We start from the raw sequence: 24,924 nt of genomic DNA, 5'->3' as shown, positions 1-24,924 counted from the left end.
AGAAATTTTATAATGTGGTTTTCATGACATTAAATGTCTGTTTACAGTATGAGTAAATGCACTATCTTGCTATATGGTAGCAAACACCACAGTAGGCAGAAATATGCTTCAGTGATTTTTTTAAGTCAGTGCAAAAGTTATTCTTTTTCTTTTTTTTTTTTTTCTGGGGGGGTGTAGGGGAAGAAAAGAGTTTCACCTACATTATTAATTTTTAATTTGTTCTTCTCTCGTCTTTGTAGATGTCCAGAGATGTGATAAAGGACAGCTCTACTCCGTCTGCGTGCCGACTCAAAATGTGATCCTGCTCTTCCTCTTCCTTTCCATTTTTCTGCAGAACAGAAGTGAGAGTGCATTAAAGATCAGGAAATAACACTTTAACCTTTGGGACCTGAACTACTGACATTTCAGACATTGGTAGAAATGTAAATATTATGCACACCTTTTCTTTTGCTTAATCTTTTGCAGCAAAGAAACAAACCTCCCCTCTCCTGTAGGGCAAATAAAAACCACTGTAAAGTTTTAATTGTCAAATGCCTTCACACAACTCAGAAGCAAGTAATTGCAACATTTGATTTCACAGATAAGATAAATGTACTTTCTACTGTTTCAGACCAGAGGGAAGGATGTCTAGATATAACCACTGAAAATATCCTTGAGGTGATTCTACTCTCTCTCTCACTTCACAGAAAGAAAAAAAATACCTTTTAATTTTAAAAAACAGAGAGTCTGACTTGTACTAGGCTTCCATTATGTCAGAATATGCTAATTTGTAAGCTTGCTCATTAGTAATAACCAATTCTTACATTCATGTGTTTAGATTCCTTTTCCCACCACATGGCCACTGGCAAAATCACATGACATATTCCTTGGTGACATGAAACCCATTAAGAGTAAAGACTGAACATTATTTTGGAAAGGTTTGTGGTTTTTACCTCCATTCAAATGTCTGTAATTGTCAATCATGGGAACAAATTTTGTTCTTGCTTATAAAGCAGTAAATTCAAAGTAATTCCAGTCACTCTGATGGAATTACAGTGAATTGATGCCAGAGTAAATGAAAGCAGACTTTTTGTGATGTGTCAGGATTAAGAAAAAAGAAATTATGGGACTAAAGGAAGAAGCCGTCTGTCAAGGAGGTTTAATTAAAGTCAATTGAATGCATACAAATTAAGGGGGAAAAAATTAACAAAACACAAAACTAATTAGCAGAGCCAGAATTTAGAAGCAAGCAAAATAGCTACATCTTGAAACCTGCCTAGAGAAGCAAGAAAGATTTGTATTATAGGAGACTGATGTATTTTTGGCTTAACAGCACAAAACCATACATAACAAAATGTGTAGGAAGGAAAATTTTCCAAACTTCTCAGTAAAAAGTTTTCATGTAATTCATGCAAAAGCACTCTCTAGTTGAGGATTTTTTTTTAACTTGTCAGTAAAGAGAAGGGAGAAAAAGAAAAGAAAAAAACAAGAAGGGAAAATCTCTGTACTGCGAAGCCGAGCCACTACTCAAAAGTTGAAGGGGGGAGATGGAGAAGCCTCAAACTTTTCCATCTCCAACACACATTGGTATCAGCTACAATGAAGAAACCTAGAACAAAAAAATCATTATTTTGGAAAAGACCCAAATAAAGTAATGGTTTTTTTTTTTTTTTTTAATAATCTCTCAATCATCAAACCACTTACACAACTAAATTTTGAGTCTTCTTAACTTCTGAGTAAGAACAAAATGCTTATCTCTTTCTCTGAGGAAAAATGAATTTAAGTCAATTGAATTGGGTCTCCACTGTAGAACTGTTCAGCTATAGCAGCCTGGTTTTGTCATATGATTTTGAAATTCTCTTTAAATTTATTTATATGCCTCTCTTTTTCCTTTTCTCAACCTAAACTGCCATGTTGTATGAGGCCACCCGGTTCAATCTACTGCATCCAAAAGAAGTCTATAAAACAGGCTTCAGATCTGCTAGGAGGCAGGCTGTGAAAGCACTCTTCTTGAGCTTCTGGTCAGCAATGTTTTTGAGATGCTTTAGCTACAGGCTTCATCCTCAAGCTGTACCCTATCTAATACCTGTCCTTGTCCTAGGCCTATAGAGCCTAAGGCAGTCCATGCTGGCAGATAAAACAGCCTTGGTGATGTGATCTTTTGTGAGACCCACACCGAGCTGTGTTCAGAAGGTAAGCCTGGTACCTTCAGGTGGAGTTTCCTTGAATTCTTTCAATATCCCCAGCAATATGAGGCCTTCCAATGTGGAAGTGGATCTCCCTACCTCTGGTCAATCTTGGAAGTCTTCTCTTTACTTTGGCTAGATCACCCATGACATTTTTAATTATTCTTTTAACGTATCCTTTCAGTAGCTATGTGCAGAACATCATGAAGCTTTCAAGCCATGGATACACGTTTGCCTGGTACAATGGTGTAATATTGCCTTCAGGTTTTTTCTCTGTAACTCCTAACCGCAGATGTGCCTTTCTGTCCTATGCTGAGCACTGATCTGAAAGCTGTCCACAATTCCATCTCTTTCCAGAATGCCATGAGACTATGGAAACAGTCAATGCACGCATATTCAGTTACTGTTTCCTTTTCCCCCATATATTTAGTGACAGAGTTCCACTCTCTATCCACTCCTTAAATGAGGACTTGGTCCTTGTAAGGTTTTAAATTTTATGTGCCAGCAGCCTGGTAATTTTTGGCTTTACAAAGATTCCCTCTCTCCTACCTAGGTTCAGAGTTTCAGTCACTAAGGATGTCATACTCACTAACCTGCTCAGGCTGTGGGACTTGATATGGCACTTAAAATCATACCAATTGCATATTTTCACAGCAAGTGACTTCCATCACATGCTGATTACACTATAAGCAAAGGATTAATTAACTCTTTGTTAATATTGGGGGTCACTCAACTCCTAGAGACAGAAAAGCATACATCAATAAGGAAAGCATCGCATTAATTATGGAGTAGCAATTTTCTTACTAACCAGAAGTGGCAAAAAAGGTTTTGTAATTGTTATTAGAAGTTAAAAAGAATTAATTTATTGTAAACATAAGACGCCATCAGAGCACATGTCAGTAGCTTATAAACAAGTGAATGACATTTGTGAATTCTCTTGCTTTCTGGTCTCCCAATGCCTTCAGGAAAGAAATCAATCCTGAGCCTTGGCAAACTACATTGCTCAGGTGTGTATCTACATGTGTGTGATGATTTTCTGTAACTTCTCTCTTTTCTTGTCATACTCAGTTTACAGCTCGCTATTCTGGAAGAGACCGCTCATTTTTTATAAACTTCCATCTGTTTCTCTATGATTCTTTGAAAATTTAGGTGCCTGACAGACTTGATTTTTTATTTTTTTCCATGGCTGATCTTAGAAAAAAAGATCCAAGAATAAAATAAAGGATAAACAAAAAGTCACTTTAATAAAACTGGCTTATTTTTGCCCCGTGCTTAAAATCAAAAGGATTTCTCATCTCCTCAAAAACAGTGAGAAATCTTGTTCTAGAAAAATCCCAGATTTTGGGATCTATTTCCTGGTGCTTTGACACAGCCCTTCCTGTGTAATGGTAACCCCCCCCACCAAGATAGCTCTTAAAAAGGATGCTTGCAATTTAGTCTTATCTGCCCTTTATCAGAAAAGTAGTAATACATTTTTTAACTCTTAATGCTGTCCTTTTGGTTGCTCTTTCAAATGAACATAGATATAGTGCTACAACCATCAGACACGACAATAACAGAATATTTTCTAAGAAAAGAAAATAACAGAACACCTCTTTGCTAAGCTTAACATTAGCCTCCTAACAGTTTGAGACTTCTTACAATCTTGTGAGAGAAGATTGCAGCAAAAGAAAGCACATCCAGACACAAATGTCTTTGTAACGCTTGTCTTTTCTTGTATTTTTATAAGAACTTGAGGCTTCAATCATCCATTTAAGGTTAATAGAAAGAGGAGGCATAACTCTTTTCTTGTCCCTTTGGAAAAAAACAAAAGATCCACTTCTTAGGTATAAATCAGAAATATAAACCCTGACAACTTTTCACAAGCTTTCATAGGTATGTGCTGCCCTAGCAGTGCAGAAGAACTGGAAAGTCAGTTTTACTGACTAAATTGACACTAAATGTATGTCTGCTCTCCTTCTAAGCAGTTCATTGAATCCTAGAATAATTTAGGTTGGAAAGATCCTTAGGATCATCAATTCACAATCACTAATTGTGAACTCCACCACTAAACCATGACCCCAAGTGCCACTCTGATGCATCTCTCAAATACTTTCAGGTGTGGTGACTCAACCACTTCCCTAGGCAGCCTGTTCCAAGCTTGATAACACTTTTGGTGAAGAATTATTTCCTAAAATCAGAATAGTCTGAGCATAGCATTAGATAGAGTCCAGAATTCTTTATGATTTATAATGATCTCGTTCTCCAAGTAAAGTCTGACACATTGATAGAATCATAGAATCATGGAATGGTTTGGGTTGGAAGAGACCTTCAAGATCACCTAGTTCCCACCTTCCTGCCACGGGCAGGGACACCTCCTGGTTGCTCAAAGCTCCATCAAACCTGCCCTTGGACACTTGCAGGAATGGTACATTCACCACTTCTCTGTTCCAGTTCTCAGCTGTTCCAGTGCCTCCCCACTCTCTTAGTGAAGACTGAATAACCCTGATATGACCCAGAAGCACTATGCTCACTCCATAGCAGACAACCTGTGGCATGAGAGACCATGAAATGTATTTTTTTCCAAATACCAAAATGAACTAACCTGCTTTGGCCAGAAATTTTGCACTTTATTTAGAAAAAAGTTTCAGCCTTGGTAGTTTTTCCTCATTCTTCATAGAATTCACTTGCATCCCTTCGAAAGAACTGCTTTCCTTTTTCTCATTCATGCATTAATTAAAACCACTACCTACAGTTCCCTCTGGTGTGATACATACCAAACGTACTCTTGTATGGAAACATCTCCCAATCTGATCATGGATCATAACCCATGATTTTGTACTGAAAATTTTCAATACAAGCGTGCATGGACATAAAATAGAAAATTAAGATCTTGCATTTCATTCATATGACACAGGAAAATCCAAGAGATTTGCCTGTGTTTACCTAAAACATGGAAAATGAATAAAAGCAACCTACACCTCTCAAATTTATCCCAGAACACAATATCCTGGTAGTATGGGAATGAAATAGAGGGGTGATGTAAAGTAGCCTGGGAGTGTAGTTATGGAAGCACATGCACAATGCAGTAACTTTATTCAGAGATGGTATTTCTACCAACAACTAGTGTGACAGAGTTATCCTAAAGGCTGTGAAGCTGCAGACCTGCATCTCTAAGCAGTATTTCTGCAGTCCAGTGGCCAAGGAAAGACAAGTTCACCACTAGGGACAGCACCATGACTCTTTGCTGCTTTTTTCTACTTTCACAAGAATTTTAGCTCCATGCCCAAATTATATTCCAGCCCCAACTATTTGATTGCTACAGCTGCCCTGTTTGCTTGGCAGGTGGGGCTGTTAGGCTTAGGGTAAGATTGATTCAAGCACATTGACTATCCTCTTCAAAGAGTGAAAATGTGACCATCTCAAGTCATGATGTGTAACCCTGACTGACAAAACTAGGAAAAGTAGTATAGACATAGTTCTCTTTAAATACTTTGCTCAAAGAGTCCTGAAGAAAAACAGTGAGTTCCAGATTTACATGGACTCTATAGTGGGTGTTCTCCATGAAAATTCTAAATTTTAGGTTTCTTTAGCAGTGTGGTGTACACCTTTATAAATATATTCCATAAAATAATGAGATTGCTTCATTTTAGCTATTTTGAGAGCTAAGCCAGCAGTATGAGGAATAAAAAGATAACATTTTTATTTTACTAGCATTTTACTCAAAGGACTAGGTAAGTTGGCATAGTAGATAAGAACTTTTCATTTATTTCATTGTTTACAAAATTGAAGTCAATCATGAGATGAAACAGCAAGTAATGCCAAATCCTATTAAGAAAATTTATCATAGAAATAGCATCATTTTGAGTGTGTAAACTAGATTTGAACAGTAACACCAACAACAGAGTAGAACAGGACAAATGGACTCCATTGCCAAAAGGTATCCAGATACAGACAGACTTGAAGAAATCCATGATGCTGCTCCATGCACACACTGGAAGGAACACTGTGAACATGCATAGTAACCAGGTTAATGCTGTGATTTTTAATGCTGGTTGGACTCTTCTCTGCTCAAAACACAGTGGTATATTGTTTCACCTGTGTGATCTCTCCTGCTGCTCTATTCTGAAATCAGGCAGGGAAATAAACCTCCCCCGTTACCTTTCCCGGGTATATCTTTATGCTGTCACAACCACACAGCCCAGTCACACAGAGATGTTTTTACCTGGAATATCTTACAAGAACTGAATTGTTCCCTTTTGAACCTGGGTTCAGTGAAAGAATTTGCTAAAGAATTTGTCCATCATTTATTCATCTTACAACTCTATTTATAAAAGGCTTCCTGTAAGAAATGCAATAAAGTTCTTTTTGTCCTTTTAGCACATGTCTTGGGAAACCCTCACCACTAGCATCATAAGGTAAGGAATACCACAACAGAAAGTGTGATCTTTAAATAGGCCACCACGAATAACCCATGTGCAATAAAATATATACAATGATGTCTACAGGAAACACAATGGTTTTACATACATATACAGCTTGACGCAAAACACATTTCATAGGCAGTCCTCAAGAAAAGCAAACCACCAAGGAAATTCTGAAGGACACAACTGGTGTAAAGCAACTCTGAATGAACACAAAAAACCCTCTAAAACCAGATTATATGGAAAGCTGGTTTAATTTTTTTCTAGGCTTTAAAAAAATCTGGAAAAACTTTCAGTTATTATTCAGGGGACAGCAAACCAGCAGTTACCAATAAATAGAAAACTGATAAAAGTCTTTGGTGTTAATGACAGAATAAAAGCACTACCATGGGCAAGAGGCTGCAGGAGTTCTGTTGGTTGTATGACACATTCTCACTGTCAACAACAATCAACAATTCACAAAACTCTTCACTGTATGGTGGATCCAGGCTAGCTTCTAGCTGCTTTTTAAATTCTGTTAACTGATTAATTGATTCAATAAGAAGATGTACCTAACACACATACCAGCTATACTCTGTAAACATTATTACAGAACATTTTTTAAAGGGGCAAATTTTACACAGAATCAACGGTATGATTATCATAATTTTAGTATTATGCCTTCAGAGAAAATTCACTTTGAACAGAAAGAGAAAAGAAGCAATTTGATACATTCCTATTAATGTTTTTATGAATTAGAAAGACCTTCAAACAGCTTATGAGATAAAAATCCTTAACCACATTTTGGTCTGCTGATTCTTCCACTGTGAAGAAAAAAAAGAGGTGTGAGGAAAGAGACACACAAAGCCAAAAGAAAGATTATTTCTCCTCTTCCATTTTGGTGGTTGATGGTAGTATACAACTAAATAAGTAAACAAATTGTCCTTTTTAGATGCCAGTATTTGGGTCTATCTTATAAAAATCATAAAAATAATTAGGGAAAAAAAATTGCAAAAGACATAACTTTTTTCAACTGATTCCAATAGGCTGAGTTTCAGAAGAAGAGAACTCTGAAAGTGAATTACTTTAAACTATTTTCTCATTTATTAATACTACTGCCAAGAGTTACAGAACTTTTGTAATGAAGTAAAATATTCCAGCTCAAAAATAGCTATTTAATAATTCTGTAAAAATAGTTTATTTGCCAGCTTTCTACTGTTACTACTATAAAATTGTCTCACAAATTGTAAAATTGTCATTTTTATTATGTCATCAAATTTGAGACATGTCTATTGATTCAACTGAAGTGAGTGGTCAGTTCTTACAGAATAAAATGTAGTGTTGGATTTACAGCTGGGTCACCACTCACTTCCAGCTGTTTTTAGTGACTGTTTTTTTCCAGGAATAGTTTGCATTTCCCCCAGAAAATTCCCACAAAGCTCATGGGACAATGATATGCTCATATATCATTATGAACAAAAATGTAACTGGAATAATAAAGAGAATATTTGAAATATTTTTCAAGAACCCCTAGAACTGAAATAATGCCAACTATTTAAGTCACCAAGAAACTTCTCATTCTCTTCAGCAAGTGTTAATATCTCTTCCTCTGCAGGTGTGTAATATTTAAGGACACAATCATGGAACCCGAGGGTTTTCTCTTTTCCTTTAATTCCATAAAATTTAATCATGTATTTAATCTATTGATATTTTTTCCTCCTTTTTTATATTCAGAAAAAGATTATAATAATTTCAAAGTCATTAATTGCAAAAATAATTAAAAATAATTTGCACAGATGATGATGATTTTAAAGTACACCTTGTTTACTCAAGTGAAAATAGTAACATGTACCTGAAAATTTTCTATCTTGTAATGAAAGCATGTCTTTTGAGAACGAAGACTTAATAGATTTTTGAAAAATATAGAATCAGATAAGTCCCCCATAAAAATGTTTAGTGATCAATGTAACTTGCCCTGCGTTAAAACAGCAGGGGGAGGGCGAATAGATTTTTTAAATAATAGTTTTTAACTTAAGAAATATATAAGTTCAAAATCCTATGATGTCTGTGTATATGTTCCATGTGGTCATTTGAAGACCCAGAAAGTATCTCTGATTATCCCTCAAGGAATTATATGCTCAGACTCTCAGAGTGACTGGCCCTAAGCCCAGCCTGTTTTACAATTATAAGTACAAAATTTAGGAGGGATAGTTGTAAATCCATCTGTAAGAGATCTTACCTGCTGTGTCTTTACAGGACCTCAGAATTGCTCTGAGGAGCTGCAGCATGAACTCCATGCCCTATAACTGTAATTACGGTTAAATTTTGCAAATGGCCCAAGGCCTTCTAAATGTGTTTCTAAACATAAACTACACATGAAATATGCTTTCTAATCATCATGGTCCCTTAATAAAATGTAAGATAACAGGCTGTGTCTAGGCCAGTAAAAATCTTTAACGATATTTCTCCCTTTTCAGATTTTTTTTTCCCACAGAAATAAGAAAGATTGTAAATTATATAAGAAAGTTGTAAACTGTCTGACTCGTTAAAAAATCACCTACCACACACACACAACTTTGAAAAGTGCTTCAGCAACATATATACTGAAGATATTCCCCATTTTTTCCATGCTTTTCTTTTCTATCTTACATGGCTGAGTTTTCAAACTTTAAAAGGAATGTCTGAAGATACTTTTCAACAATCTGCCAGCAAAGTGAAAAACAAAACAAAACAAAACAGAAACCCAAACAAACAACTTCTCCCTTCTCCCCCACCTTGATAACTTTGTTTTCTAGGGAAAATCTGGAAGCAATGGCATAAATTTATCTAGGAAATGGTGAGTATGAACTTTTTAGTTGCTAATGTATATATTTTCTCAACCTTCCAGAATATCCCATAATATTCTGCTGCTCTGCATTTGCTCAAGAATCAGACTGTGCTTGTCATTTTTCTCATTTACATTCTATATATATCACAAAGGACACTTTTCCCTCAGCTCCAGAACATGCCCTGTGCCTCTCTGGGAGCTGCTGGAATGGAACTGCCACTTGCATTTAACACTCGGTGCAAGGCTAAAGCAAGAGCTACAAAGATTGATATGTCTCCAAAGATTCAAGGCTCAAATAAAACTTATTTGCTTGGATAAGAAGGTGAAAAGGTGAGAGGGAGAGCAACTACATGCTCTCAAATGCCAGAAGGAACAGGGAGAGAAAGGCAGCTCTATTTTTGTCCCCTAATTATTTAAACTATAGTCCACAGACCAGGAGGAAAGGAGTTTCTCTTTAATGATGGCAGAAGAGTTTCAGACCATTCTTACTTTGATGGTGAGCCAGGAGCAAAATCATTCTAGGGGGGATGTAACTGAGTCATTGCAGAATAAAGGTTTCCTCAATATGTTCTTCCTTTGGGCAGTGGGAATATTGGGGCAAAACTCTGCTTCTATCCCATCTCCTCCATTGATTGAACTGCATGGTGCTTGTGCATCCCGAAACAATTTTAACTGCTTTGGTTATTGTAAGTCTAGGTGACTGTATGGTTGTGTTCCCCATCCCAACATACTGCCTCCTGACAGGCATAAGAAGCTTTAAAATGAAAAATTGTCTCCTGAATATTCCCTGCAGTAGCTTGAGCAATCATGAAGTAGCTGAGACAGTAATTAAGCAGAATAAATCAAAGTGCACATTGCAGAATTTCTTACAAGAGACCAGCACTGCTCCAAATAGACATTTTCAACATAAAAAATCTGGAATGTAGAATGTTTGGCACATGGTATTTCACTTCTGGCACGCTGAATAGAACTCTAACTCCTCCCTCCAACAAATGATGCATAATCAAAATAAATCTGTCTCCTCAGAAGTTCATATGGACGTAAGGATTACTAAGAAGCCAGAAAAAGCCAGACAGTTGAACCATAACATGCAGCTTAGTTTAATCTGTTGTGGCAGAAGGTGTAGTCCAACTTTTAATTCACATTATTTCAAGAGTGAAGGCGTCTTTACCAACAGGCAGACCAACCTAAAACATGAAATTCTGTTTAAGAAAAAGCTTTTTTTTTTTTTTTTTTTGCTTTGTGGAGAGTCAAACACTGCCCAGATAAGTTGTGGAGTTTCTATCCTTCATGCTATTGAGCACATATCTGCATGTGTTCCTGGGCAATCCATTCAATCTGACCCTGCTTTGAGAAGGGGACATTGTACTATATAATCTCCAGACATTCCCACCTCAAATATTGTGGGGTTCTGTTGTTACTATATATTACACACATTTATATAATAATTCTGGAATAAAGTTGAGAAAATCTCTCCTAAAATAATTGCTTTCAAACAAAGAGTTTAATTTTTTCATAATAAAAAACAAAACAAAACAAAACAAAAGCAAATAGATTACCAATATCTTTGTGAAATGAGTCAAATTAATCAGAGGAATTTTAGCAGTGACTCTAGCAGTGGAACCCTGCATCTATGTAATCTAAATTATTCCAGGTTAGCACACAGATTTGAGGTCTAAAAATAGTCACAGAATAATTTAATTTCCTATTTTCCTACTTGGATTCCTGTATTTCCACTAAATTCCTGCATATGTTCTAGTGCAATATGCAGAAATGAAGAAGCACTGACCCAGTTATGTTTCACTAGAGTCCAGATTTGGAGAATAGAATTTTCAGTTTAATCACTTTTCCTCCAAAAGGACAATGGAACTTCAAACCAAAAAGTAGCTCATTGTAAGTTAGGATGTTAAAATAAAATTCCATAAATCCACTTAAGAAACAGTTTATTAAAAAAAAGCAAACAAACCATTTCCTGTATATTGAAAAGACCATCAATTTGCTTAAAGTGCACAATTTTAGGAAAAAAAGGTGGCAAGTTGCTTTTCAACAGCAAAATGATTACAGATATTATTAAGCAGCTGGAAAGCAGAGCATATTTCTACAGTAAACTTACAGGTAGGGCAAACATGTATTGTTGAAGGCAAATTAGCAAAACTGAAAAACTGAAGCCTTTAAGGATATCGTCAAATTGACTTAAAAACCAAACCCAAACCAAACCAAAGTGTGAAAGTTGCTGACTTTCACAGGAGCTCTTAAAGACTGTCAAACTTCTCAGGCATGTGTTTTTCCATTTTTCTTATGTGAAAGTCTTAGAACAAAGTCTGCTTCTCCCATTGGTTGATACAACTCTTTTCACTGGAAACTTTTATAGAGAGAAGAAAAGCAGGAGAAAACCCTGTTAAATTTGTATTTAGAATGACACATTCAAAAGAAAAGGTCACAGACGACATCTGACATTTGGGCTGGGTAAAAGAAAATAAGGTAAAAAGGTGGACTTTTGCAAGGCACATTGGCACAATGGAGCAACTGACGTTGTGTGAACAGATGAGATAAAATTGATAAGAAAACGTCTGCAGAAAATCAGACAGCATTGGCTCCCGAGATTTGCAAAAGTAAATACACAATGCACAAGAAGAAAGAGGCCATAAAATCAGAAGATAAAGTTCAGGAAGGTGTCATTGTAAAAGTACAAGGAGAACAAGATTTTACAGAAGAAACAGGTGAAATCAAAAGTAGGAAAGACCTGAGGAAATAGGGGTCTGGAGAAGGCTTTTGGAAGCACAACCAGTGAAAGTGTGCTACCACAAAGTGCTGGTGGGATGTCAAAGGGGCAGATTAAAGAGAAAAGGAACACGGAAGGATTTTATTAGATAAGTTTTCTAAGGAGTTTAGACATTAAAATGAGATGGAATATAACTAATAATGACCCATAAAATTATAAAAGTCAGTAGTCAGTTCTGGGCAGAAAACAGAAGAGAGCAACTGAAACAAAAACATTGCCAAAGGGGCCTTGCATGGGCAGGATACTTTCACACTGAGAATGTTTTTGTCTAGGTTCTCCTTCCATACACAGTCTAACCTCAAGTGATATGCTAAAAAGGCAATAGAAAACTGTGCATGATGGCAATTACCTTGAAGCAATTCAACTACAAGTTTAAAAATTATTTGATTTTTGAAAGGGCAGATTCAGTAATCTTTGAAAAAGTAAATCAATCTGTAAGCATTAAAAAGGTTTTTTCATACATCCAAAAAAACCCCAAAAAACTCAAGCTTTTTTTAATACAAGTTGCATCGTACATTCCTGATAGTAATTGTGGTCTAAGTAAAGAAGCACCAATTACTTCTAGAAGTTAAACATTCTGAAATTTCAGGTACTGAATGAGTTGCACAGATTGTACTGGGAATTCTTTTTTGAAAATAATGAGATGATATTCACCCCTGGATGATTAGTAAATCACTCTGCAGAGGAAGAATTTCAATGTTATTAAAAAAGACCTGGTATACCTCTACATTTATTTTTATGTATTCAAGTGGATATACACAACATTAAAATGCTGAACTTAAAAAGAAAATTTGAATAAATGGTTAAATCCTGTTTGTTTTCTCATTCTAGTTAATAAAATGCAATAATTGCCAAGGCCCCACACTAAGTGTTATTTTCTGCTTCCATGATGCTGATAACAGAAAATGATTGTCATGGTTTAAAATTATTATGAAGCAACAGAACAACCAAGTTTCAGGATGATACTCCAAGGAATAAATACATCATGGAAGAAAGCCAAGTGTCCATATTTATTCTTGTGGCAATTGAATGGGCATTTGCTGGTGTGGTGTAGCCCTGCACAAGTGCATTCCCGTGTCAGCACTCAGCAGATTTGTATTAATTTGTAAACATGCTACAGGAAACAGGAGTTAAAATCTGCTTAGATATATAATTTGATATGAAACCACATCAAAGACCATCTTAATCCATCCTAAAATAAGCACGCAGCTACAAAATGTTTATCAGATAAACAATAGCTGTCATTTTGCAAGTAATCAGCAACATACCTATTTCAAGTCATCCCTGGACTAAATGTGATTTCTCACTGAGTCTATCCTGAAAATTTGCATCACTTGTAAGTAAACCATTAACCTTTAGAGCACATGTTCTGTGCTGTTCTGACAATCTCTCTCCAACATAGTTCCATGTATCAGGTTTTAAGAAATTACTTTCCTAAAACTTTGATAAGAGTAAGCTTTTCAGAGGCTTAAGGAGAAACAAGATAAAATACTTTTCATACTTTTATTTTTTTACTTCAAGGGATAGCAATTGGATGAAATTGAATGTAAGGAAAAGCAGTAAAATGTACTTGTTTACTACTTCAAAACCATTTTTCAGTCTTCCAGCTTTGAAACTTTCAAATATATTCATTGCAAAAAGTGAAGGATGAAAAATTCCTCCCCCAGAAAACCTTCTAATATTCAGAGCTTGAAAATAACGTAAAAGGTGAAATTATTTGTCCAAACATACACAAGTGGCAGACATAGTAAGCATAAGTATTAATCAGCACAAGAAAGCATAATATTTTACAGTTTAAAGTACTAAAATTTCATAATAGAATACTGAATCACACACCTCTGTAACTGAAATATAACTTTTTTGGTGATAAATGAACATTTAAAACCTAAAAATGTTTAATAATAATTGTTCCCCTACTTTAAAAAATCCATGAGGAGTAAATGTGTTCTAAGGGCCGTAGCTATGTAGTTTTTGACTTATGCAGAGATCAATGGCTATCACGGGATGAAAAACTTAAATAGGTCCCAGAGTAGTACCAGGTTGGAAAATTCAACACCAATGGTGTTTTAAAGAATTCTGAGACCCACTCTTGGTGTCTACAGATGAACTCTTTCTAAGCAGTTCCTTAGAGACTGAAAAATTACAAAACTAAAGACTTGGTCCACTATACCTTTATAAAATACAAGTTTAGAATAAGTTCACTGCCTTTGATGTACAACTCACTGCTCACAGCATAACCTTCATTCCCCTACACTGATTTTGTTTTGTGTTACCAAAATTTAGCAAACCTTATTTACACTATACAGTCAAAATTATTTTATGGCAGTTGTGAGCCATTACCATAAGACAATTTTCCAAATTCATGAAACAGAATCTTTGCAGTGCTTCCTTTCAGAAGCAAACAAAAGAGAGAAATTATTTCTTATACTATTGGATAATTCTGATGATATAATAAGTCTTACAACTTAAAGTGTAATGAAAATGAGATGACACAAGAAAATATATGCTTACCAATAGGCAAAATAATTTCTAAAGCTCTTTGAAATTCTGCTTATTGGAAAAAATGAAAAAACACATTCATTTACTCTCAGCCATGCTGAAATCAGATTCATAGATGGAACTTTTGTAAAGGTCCAAATCTTCTCCAAAATACCAAAATATACTTCTGTAAATCCAGAAAGTAAATGCATTAAATCATGGTACATAAAAGTAATTTTAATTTTTAGGAAAAAATACTCTGTCTCCTAAATTCTATGTTTACAGAACCTGCAGCAGTATGTAAATAATAAAAAACCCAAACAGATTATTTATCATTCCATGACATACATTAATTTCTTCTTTGGAAAAAACTAGGAGGTCTATATTGAATAGCGTATATGTGAGAGGATGCTCATGCAGGTGTAATTCTTAAAAACATATAAATGTTGGTTCTTATCATTTTTTTTGCAATTCTCACAAACCTTCCTTTTTGTCTTCTGCGGCAATCTTCGCTTTTGTGTCTGTTATGTCTTTGAAAGAGGCCAGAAAGAGTACGACATCTCCTTTTTCATTCTTTATAGGAACAATATCCAGTAAGCACCAGAATGAAGACCCTGCAAGGATAAAGAATGAATTTAATTCAAACAGCTGTCTTTTAGCAGAGAGAGGGGGGAAAAAGAGTGAACTGCTTATTTAGGAGGTCAGTAGTCACGGAATCACAGATGTTCAGCTCCTGTAAGTCACTTTGCATCACTGGTTGAAGCTCTGTAATACTGCTTTCTCCAGACACAAGACATTAATTTAAATGCAAAATTTATCTACAGGGATCATTAATAGTGTTTAATGAAGCTGCTTACTCCTCTGAAACCATGCTTTCCTTTGAACTCTACACTGATGTTGCTTATTTCCTGGAATAGCTTTTTCTTTGTTAACTTGGCATCTGAAGAATTCATGTCTGCTATAGAATCATTCTACCTTAATCATCTGACTTGATACTCATTAAAACTTCTTGACAGAAGACCTGCTAGTCAGAGCATCATTTCACTAATACAAAGACATTTAATTTAATCAGATATCAGACTTAGAATAGACACAAACTCGTTGCATAGACAGTGAAATATATACCACACATCATCTCTAAAATTAATATCAGCTTTACTGTCATAATATTCACTTTTTTAAGACTGAATTTGGGCAAAACTGAGTTTGACAATGTTTTTAATTATTGTCAACTTTTCTCTGTCCACACCTGCTACATAATGATGCAGTTTATAATAAATTCTTACTCTTTGCAAAGATATGTTGTTCAATTCCAATGAAACAATTCATAAGTTTTCTATCAATACCACTTGGAAGAAGAAAATATTTAATGCCAGGATGCAAGCATCCTAGATCCCACTCCCATCCATTCTGGGGTAACTCAGCCCAGGACCAGACTTTTGTCTCTTTCAGGTTTTAGATAGCAATGCTAACTACTTCCACCCACCATCAGCCCACAAATATTATTTATAAGAGATATAAGTGTTACTAGAGAGTTTAAAATTTCTGTACATCTTTATGCTTCCACAATCTGCTGCTTCACAACGTCCTATTTTTAGTGTTCATTTACAAACAAAAGTCTACTTAAATTCAGAAAAAAAAACCAGGACTGGTTCCCTGCCCCAGCTGACTACAGCTAAATGATCAGCTGAGGGCTCAGCTTTGGAGGGCTCCTTGGGCACAGCAAGCAGACCAGCCACTTCCTGCTGTGCTGTCTTCTGAAGTTTCCAGTTTTGAAAAAGAACTGGGCACAGGAAGATCACAGGTAAGTTTTATAATTTAGATTTTCAAGTGGAAGTTCCCTGGTTGCCTTTTGAACACTGTAGATGAGCATGATAGGTGAAAGAGCAGCTTTTCTTTTGAAGCACCACAACAGTTAAAGGTAAAAAAATTTGCTTCAAAGGAAATTCATCTGGCCTTCTGTGCCCTGATCAAACTTTCCAAGAGTCACACAGGCACCTTTGAGACTAACATTACTAGTTCAGCAATCTGGCAGCACTTCCACTTAAGGTATTTAAAAAAGGGACATGGAGAAATTAGAACAAGAGAAAAGAAAGCTGGAGGACAGAAAAACCTGTGGAAAGAAGCAGACTTGCTTTGTATTGGGTTTAAATATTCTTATTTTGAAGACAAAGCAAGGAAAGATTTGCTATTAAAAGATGGTAAAACATATTAGAATCAGAAGCAAGACATTTCTATTGTTCTTTCTCTGACTTTGATTCTACATTCTCCTTTTTTTTTTACAGATTTGACTCTATTAAAAATTCTGGGGAAAACTGCTCAGTAGCATTACTGTCAGAAATGTTTTAGATAGTCACACTGTCCCAATCTGAAGTGGTCCATTCAAGGAGAAGAAGCATTAAGAAACTTTACTGCTTAAAAATAGAAACCTAAGTCTTTACAAAATACCATCATAACTTCTAAACTGGCCAAACTCCTACTGGCAAAATAACTTTCTACCCAGTTGCATTCTGCCAGTAGTTTCAGTGGGCAAGAAGTCTTTCTCAACTCCTTCTTCTAAACACCACCAAGAGGGCTAATGGTCTTTTCTTGCTCTTTTCAATTGTTACATGTCTCTTCTACACACACACACACACGCACACATACATATGCATTAGCAATTAAGACCTGAAAGAAAGTTGCAGGCATCAGCATTTCAAACAAACCTAACTCAGTTACAGTAACATTGTCTGAAATCGTAATCTGTAGGTTTAAGGGAGTTATTACAACATAGTTAATCATTAGAGACAAATCTATTTAATATCTAATGGTTTAATTCATTGTCTCTTTTGTATAATCAAAATACAGTTTAATTCTTTAGAGGTTTGTTAGTCACCAGTGTTCACTAGTCACTGAAATTGTCCCACATCCTGTCATCATTTAGTTTCTCTCAATCATATTTTATTTCTTTTTTTCTCATTCTCCTTCTCTGTAGATATATCTGCAAATATTTTGACTAAGCAAAGCAAACGTATAAAATATGGTGTGTGCCTCTAAAGGAAACACAGATCCAATACATGCACAGGCTACTTCTCTCCTGAAGAGTTCCAGGCTAATACCCGGTGTGGTGGGCTGTCAGTTCTGGCTGTATTTACACACTGAATCTTTAGAAGTTCTAAATCTGAGCTGGTGGGTTTGGTGGGTTTTTTCTGTGTTTTAATTTTATTTGGTTTTTTCTGCCTTTTCTCTGAAAGGAGCAAATGAATATGGAGTTGTTTTCAGACTAGGTGAGATGATCTGTTTTAGGTCAGGACTAGGTCAATATAATGTTGCATTCTGTCAAGAACAGAAGAGCTCTCTCTCTTTCACTATTGAGGAGCATCCTTGGAAAAATAAACTGCAATGCAATCTGTTACAGAGCTTTTACTGAAAGCCAGCATCACATAATTCTATAAACCAAAAGCAGAACTTCACATCAAAAAAAGTAGTGCCCTATTTTGTTATGGTTCTTTTGAATGCACTCCTCTGTGAGACAGAAATTCCTTCCCTGCTTCAGATGATGCATACAAAGGTTTTCTGTATTGTCAAGAGTTGCCTATCAAAGAAATTTCTTTTGGAGGTTTATTTATATACAGACTATTTTTATTGCTTCAAGCCACCACTCTTGGAGAAAGAGTCTAATCTTTCTCTTGCATTATGAAGGGTCAAAATATATTTTAATATCCTCAAGGCTTATATAAGCACATCACAGGGAAGGAGAAAAGAAACCAAATGAAGCATAATCTTATCACAAGGCAATTTGGCTATAGTCCACCTTTTATATATACAAAAAAAAGAGAGTGCTTTATGGTCACTCTCTCAACCACCCTTTCTACCTTTCCTCGTTTTGACAGCTAGAAGTCTGTCCTCAGACTGAAATCAAAATAAGGGTCAGCAGACCACAGCATTTAAAAGGGAGATTTTATACAAAACTCTGTCATTAGAATGCCAGTAGCCTTCAAAACCAAGCACTCTTTTCACTAGAAAATAAAGCTTGCTTGAACCATGGGACAGACTGAGACCATTAGCTCTGTTGATGAGCTGTGTGCACTCACCGTATGATAAAAGGTATGTAGTCATGCCCACCCCAGACAGAGCCCAATGAAATACTCAGAACAGAAATATCTTTGGTGGATATTTGGGTATTGCAGAGGTTTCATAATAAAGATATGATGTGGGATGCTCGTCTGCAAAGTTTATGTAATTCTTTAACAAAATAAATAAACTCTACACCCACTGTGTTAAAATTTTACTTCATACTTTTTAAGCAATACAAATATCGCTTTCCAAGAAATACTTGGAATGAGTGCTATTCATGCCAAGCTATGGCTTCCTTTTGCTCTTGACAGTCTGGGAGTAGTTTTGTCCAGGAAGAAAAGCTTAAGGCTTCCTTTTACTTTTTGACTGGTGTGGTTATACCCATTTCCAGACCCTCAATTTCTCAGGACTTCTCTTGCCACACTGCTTTCCAGAGGGACACTGAGCCACTTTATGCTGTTCCTTCATGGAGCATTCATGGGTCAGAAATAAGAAACACAAATTTTTTTGTGATCTATCTCCACTTCTTGTGGCATAAAGAAAAGGGAACAAGCTCCTTTGAGAAGCTCTGAATCTACACATAACACATCAAATTAATCAAATGCAATGGTTCCTAGAATAAGAGCCCAAGTATCTAAAGAAAAAAAAGCAAGTTTAAATGGTTTGCATACTAAATATAAAAGTCTTGTGGCACAAAACAATAGCTTTTCAAGGAATAATTATATATATGCATAAGAGGGCAGAATTAGGCTTCACAAGCCATCATAAATCTGGAATATTTCTTTTTGTTTATGTAGGTGGCTTAGTAAACTAAATGCTCTTGTAGGGAGATGTAAATCAAGCTTTAAAGAAAACTATTAAAACACATCACCCTATTTCAGGGGATTCATGTAGAAGACAAAGATAAAAATGTTTTCATGTAGATACTGTAATAACTTGTCAACAAGATTGATGCTAAATACTCAGCATTACAATCCTCAGTGTCTTATTGGTGGTTACTAATTATTAGCAAAATAAACCTGCATCATAACACCAGCGATATCTGAGCCTGATCATTTCCACTTTTCCACCACAGAAAGTGTGCACTTCAAGACTGGCAGGCTGGGATGCCAAAGACTTTGTCTGAGGAAACCAAACTCTCTCTTTCATCAGCTTACCCAAAAGTTCCCAGCCTCACTGATAACGCTTCATTTTGAAAGTTAAGTGGTTTTGACAAGATGTCAACATTTTGTTGAGGAGAGCAAAGTGCAAAGAAAACAATGCTTAAAAAAATTGCAACTGGACTGAACAGGAAAGGAAATGAGCAAGAAAACTATAGCTATACATTCTTTCTCTTTTGTAAATATCATAACTTTGAAGATGACCAATTAAAACAGCTAATGAAAAGTTCTGCTGCTTTAAGCAAATTATTACCTCATTCTTCTCCATTATCCCTGCAAAAATCAAATTTATAAGCTAAAATCTATAATTTATTTTTCTTGAATTCTGCTACTGAAGGTTCCAGCTTATCTGCTACACCTAGTGACATTCTTTGATCAGAAAAAATTGCAAAATTAAGAGCTCATGTGAGCTATGATGAAACTGACTTACATGGGAACAGGTTGTTGAGTTAGATTTTCATACAAGTGGCAAAGAAGACTCAAGAACTTGTTTCCCCTACTTCTGTGTGACCATCAGATCACACTTGTATCCTGAAAGTCTCCTTACAAGTTTTAACAATCAATGTAAATCTATACCAAAATGGATTTGTAATCCATTGATGCATCCAAAATGGATCCATTCCAAAATTTATTTACATCTCAAAGCAGAATACAGTTGTGTCCCAAGAATTTGGTAGATGAAAGATGATGGTAAGATACTGTAATAACAAAGCAAAAATTGTATTTCAGCATGAATAAGTAGGGAATTAATAATCCTGTGGAGTTGATTTAAAACTTGTTAAAAATATCTCCCCAATTTTCTATATTCCGTATGGAGTACTATGGGCAATTATTCTAATCTATTATATCTCATCAGAGATACACAAATCCATCCCTTCATGTCTTCCCAGCCTTTTCTGTGCCCAGCTTCAACCTGTGCTCTGTCCCTTCTGCTGTTAGGTAATCCAGTGTCTTATATGTCTCATACTGTCCAGCATGTCCAACTTTCTCTGCCATCTCTGCCATGATGGAGAGATGAAAAGGGGGAAAAGATGCCCTAAGAGAAGACCCTTTTCCACACAGCAATATCCTATCCTTGCCTCTCCTGCAAACTGCCAATGATAGGCAGAGAGAAGCTTAATTCACAACCCCAAAGTTTCTGTTTGTCACTTTTTGGACACAGACTGTCAGTGTTATGGCAGCTCCTAGTTTGAGTGCATGTCTTTTCGAGCCTTAGTGGAACAATGCATGCAACAGCTAGTTCGGTCTCCAGTGAATGTTTTATACAACTGATTTATGAACTCCAGCACATCTACATTTCAGCTTTGTTCATTCAGCTTTCTGGTCTTTCCTTGTATAGCTCCACTATCTTCCCTAGTTAATAAAACCATTTCAAAATCCTCTAGTTACCCTGAGTTTCCTTGAACAAAAGCAGAGAACTAAGCAATGCCTTTTAATGCCATGTGAGATACATTATCCTTAAGTGTACCACTTTCTTTTCGTCCGCCCTAATTTCCTTTTCCTATCTCCATCCAGATTAGAAAAGAAAATGACATTTAGGGAGATAAGTACTTCCCTGATGTAATACATTTACTGGGTTGCAGTTATGACAATTAGCAAAACACACAGGATTATCTAAAAACTAAGTTAAGTCAGTGAGATGCGTTCTGTTTAAATGCAAAGAGCTTCAGGGCAGACTCATAAACATTATCAGTTTGCAACTTACTTTTCCTCCCCCTCCAATGATAATTACTTTATCACAGTTATATTAGTACAGGGCATTCAGCATTTGTCAACTAACTCCTGAGAAAATACTAATTGAGACAATACACTTATATAAACAAATATACAACATCTATGGCTAAAATGAAAAATAACCCAACCAAACAAAAGCAACAGAATAAACAAAAGAGAGTTTCTTCAATATCTTTATACAGGCTGCTTCAGAAATAGTCAGGCTCAATCCTTCCTCATCAATTTAGTCTTTACTTCATTGCTTTCACTCAAGCAATTTCCAAATAAGCCAAATTTTCTTTCCATTGAATATTGTAGTTTTGAAATCTATTGTTAAAACTGTGTTTATAACCTATGATCCTTATTCCTTTTGGACTTTCAGGGTCAAGAGGTAGATATAAACACAGCAGTAAATATGATTTCTCAGCCTACTGAGGGATGCACTCCTGAAAAGAACACAAGAATTTTTTTTTAAAACAAGATGATCATATACAATATGTGTGTCTAGATATATATTCGTATATATATTCAATATGTATGTCTAGATATATATTCGTATATATATTCATATATTCATTATATATGAATAAAATGTATCTATTATTCAGAAATTTCACCTTATATTTTCACATCTGAAGGAGTTAAAGCACACATTCACCTTAACAGAAACTTGTTTTCAAATTACATTATTTTGCTTTTAAGCTCATTATTCTATTATCTGAAAAGAGAGACTTCAAAGATAATGTGAAATTTGCTGCAATCAAAAAACCCAGCAATCTCCAAACAGACCACTACACCTATGAAAAAAACCCCACATTTTCAGTTTCAAAAAACAAGCAATAATTATATAAACTAAAATATCTGCAAAAAAACTTTGTGATTCTCACTTTAGTGTCTTTAGCAGTGGCAGCCCCTAGAAACAGAAGTCTGGAATCTGCAGAATGGGAGATCTCCCAGCACTGGAAGAGGTACTGGCTGCAACCTTGTGCTTATTCATAAAGTTTTCTAAAGGCATGACATAGAGAAAAAGGGGATTCTACTGGTTACTCATGCACTTGCATTGAAAGGCTACATTTTAGAAACTGATCAAGTTATTCTACACTTCTTTTCCCACACGGTTTGGTCAGAAAATATTTTGCTTTATAATCCTTGTGTATAATCCTTGTTTTATCTGTTCATATTATTCAGAAGTTTTCAGCAAGTTTAGAGGTTTTCTGTTGAGGCTGTGATTCAAGAGCTTGAACCTGTACTTCACATGCAGTCCTTGGGCACCTTTCTGGAAGGAGGGGGCTAAAGCTGGGGCCTGAGATGGAGCTGAGTCATGGATCTGAACTGATAATCCCACCCTGTCAGGTCCAAGGGTTTTGTACAGAAGGGTTTTGAAACACTCACTGAGCAATTATGTAACGTGGTAGAGAGGATTAATCTTCCCAATTCACCACTTGAGTCCATGTGAGCACAAGCTGTAAACAGTCTCTGAGCCTGTCCAATGAAATTATAGTAACCCCACCAGTTGGAAAGCAGCAGGTTTTAAGCTTCTCGTTATTTAACTGCTCTATGAAATCAAACTGCTTTTGCAATTTCCTACCCAAATCAGTGGGAGGGTTCAGTAGACAGTGCTAACATGAGCCTCCTATCACCTTCCAAAACCTATGGAGCTAAAGCAAGAAACCATCACGGTGGTCAGCACAGGGGGTGGCAAATAGTCTGCATCATAATCCAGAACGTGGATTTAGGGATCAGGGACAAAATAAGGAAATGCCAGGCAAAGAGAGGCATATGGTCATTGGGAGAAATGACACTTTGAACTTTCTTTATCCAAAGAACAGCCTAACTCATGGTGAAGCACAGGCACCCAAGTCAGCTTTTAGCCAAAGCTTGATTTAAATCTCATAAAAAAAAAAAAAGGCAGCAGACTCAGTGTGGCCATAAAATTGTGAGAAAAAATTTGAATAGAATGGTGACTAGTCTGATGTCTTATGAACATCCTACTCCAAATTTAATACCAATATCTCTTACTAGAAATGGATGCATAAAAAGTAGCACAATGTCTTTTAAAAACTAAAAAAAATAATAGCATCCAGCAGTACCAACAGCCATTCATGCCAGGTGCAGCTGGAAGCCCAGGGTGCCTGTGTGGAAACAGTAATTGCATCTGTTAGCAGTGGAGGGCATCAAGTTGTAGCAATATAACAAGGAACAGGAAAATTTCACACAGATTTATTTACATATCAATGTGGTTCTAGAAGAACAAGTCTTTTCTCAGTGAATTATGCTTTTAATACATCATGCTGCTGCTGAAAGGAGCTATTAGCCAATATCACTGTGAATGCATCAGAACGACGTCTCAGCACTGTCAGTGAGCTGCAGTCTTGTTGATGTCTCATTAAATTCTAGAAAAAGACCTCAGATGGTTTAGATCACATTGTACACAGGGGATTTTGCTGCCTTTTTTTTCTTTTGCCTTATAACTGAAATTCATCCCCTTGCTTTGTCTTCTTTAAGGCTTTTGCTGACCACTTCACCCAGGCCTCTGTAAAGTTTCAGCCAGGGCACTACAGAGGAGCACAAGCCTGCTCTGCCTTCCTCTTCTGCTGCAGAAGCTGGGACTGTCTCTAAAACATCAAAACATTTCAGAGGTACACATCACCTTTCATCAGAAGCCATGGGCCAAGCAAATGAAGGGTTTGGAGAGAAAAGGAGACAAAAGTTCCCTATTCTGTGAAACAGAGGAAATTAAGGACATGTCCTCTGTCTATATTATATACTGCTTTTTAAAGAGGAAGACTTCCCAAAAATCAGTGAAATTTTCTAATGATTAATGAGTTATATGAAAGGGAGAAATGAAAAAGAACAAGAAAACAGAAGAAAAAAAGAAAAAAAAAGAAAAAAGAAGAGAGAAAGGAGAAAACAAAATTAAAAAAAAGAAAATATTCTTTTATAAAGTTACAAATTATTTTTTATGGCTCAGGTAATTGCAATTAGATATTACCTTCAGATTAATTTTTCAGTGTTGCTTGCTTTTTTTATTTCCCTCCTCCTGTATTTTGTACTATAATTTAGCAAATGTGAGCAAGACAACCACAAAAGCTTTTTAGCTTTCTTATTTTTAGATGAGGTTTTCAAGGCAGAGAAGCAGTGGAGCAGCAGTGAGGCCACATTGCTACAAACTGCTCTGTCAAGCAACTTGTCAAGGGGCTTTCTCTACATTAGTAAGTGGAAAATTTTCACTAAAAACTAGTAGAAAGTAGTCACAAGAAAATTTGGGTCTCCGTACAGAATTTTATTTTAGAGTTAGAAAATTCTAATAAATGCCTCTTTTCTTAATGCTGGGCTTACCTTCCAAAAGATATGGTGTATT

The 24,924-nt window shown here is 35.9% G+C and overlaps 1 protein-coding gene across 1 annotated transcript in view; it reads right to left on the bottom strand.

Annotated features, from left to right (window-relative positions):
• Positions 1-24,924, bottom strand: part of KCNH8 (potassium voltage-gated channel subfamily H member 8) — a 177,177-nt gene that overhangs the window by 90,869 nt on the left and 61,384 nt on the right. Inside the window, exons 3-4 of the mRNA XM_071429316.1 lie at positions 15,117-15,248; positions 201-328 (exon numbers count right to left, since the gene is read on the bottom strand). Coding sequence (XP_071285417.1) covers positions 201-328; positions 15,117-15,248 — 260 coding nt within the window. The remainder of the gene's footprint in view (positions 1-200; positions 329-15,116; positions 15,249-24,924) is intronic.

This window comes from Agelaius tricolor, unplaced genomic scaffold (genome assembly GCF_023055355.1).
Source record: "Agelaius tricolor isolate 1412-34295 unplaced genomic scaffold, bAgeTri1.0.p SCAF_6, whole genome shotgun sequence".
Taxonomy (NCBI): Eukaryota; Metazoa; Chordata; class Aves; order Passeriformes; family Icteridae; genus Agelaius; species Agelaius tricolor.
This window is presented reverse-complemented; position numbering and strand designations above follow the sequence as displayed.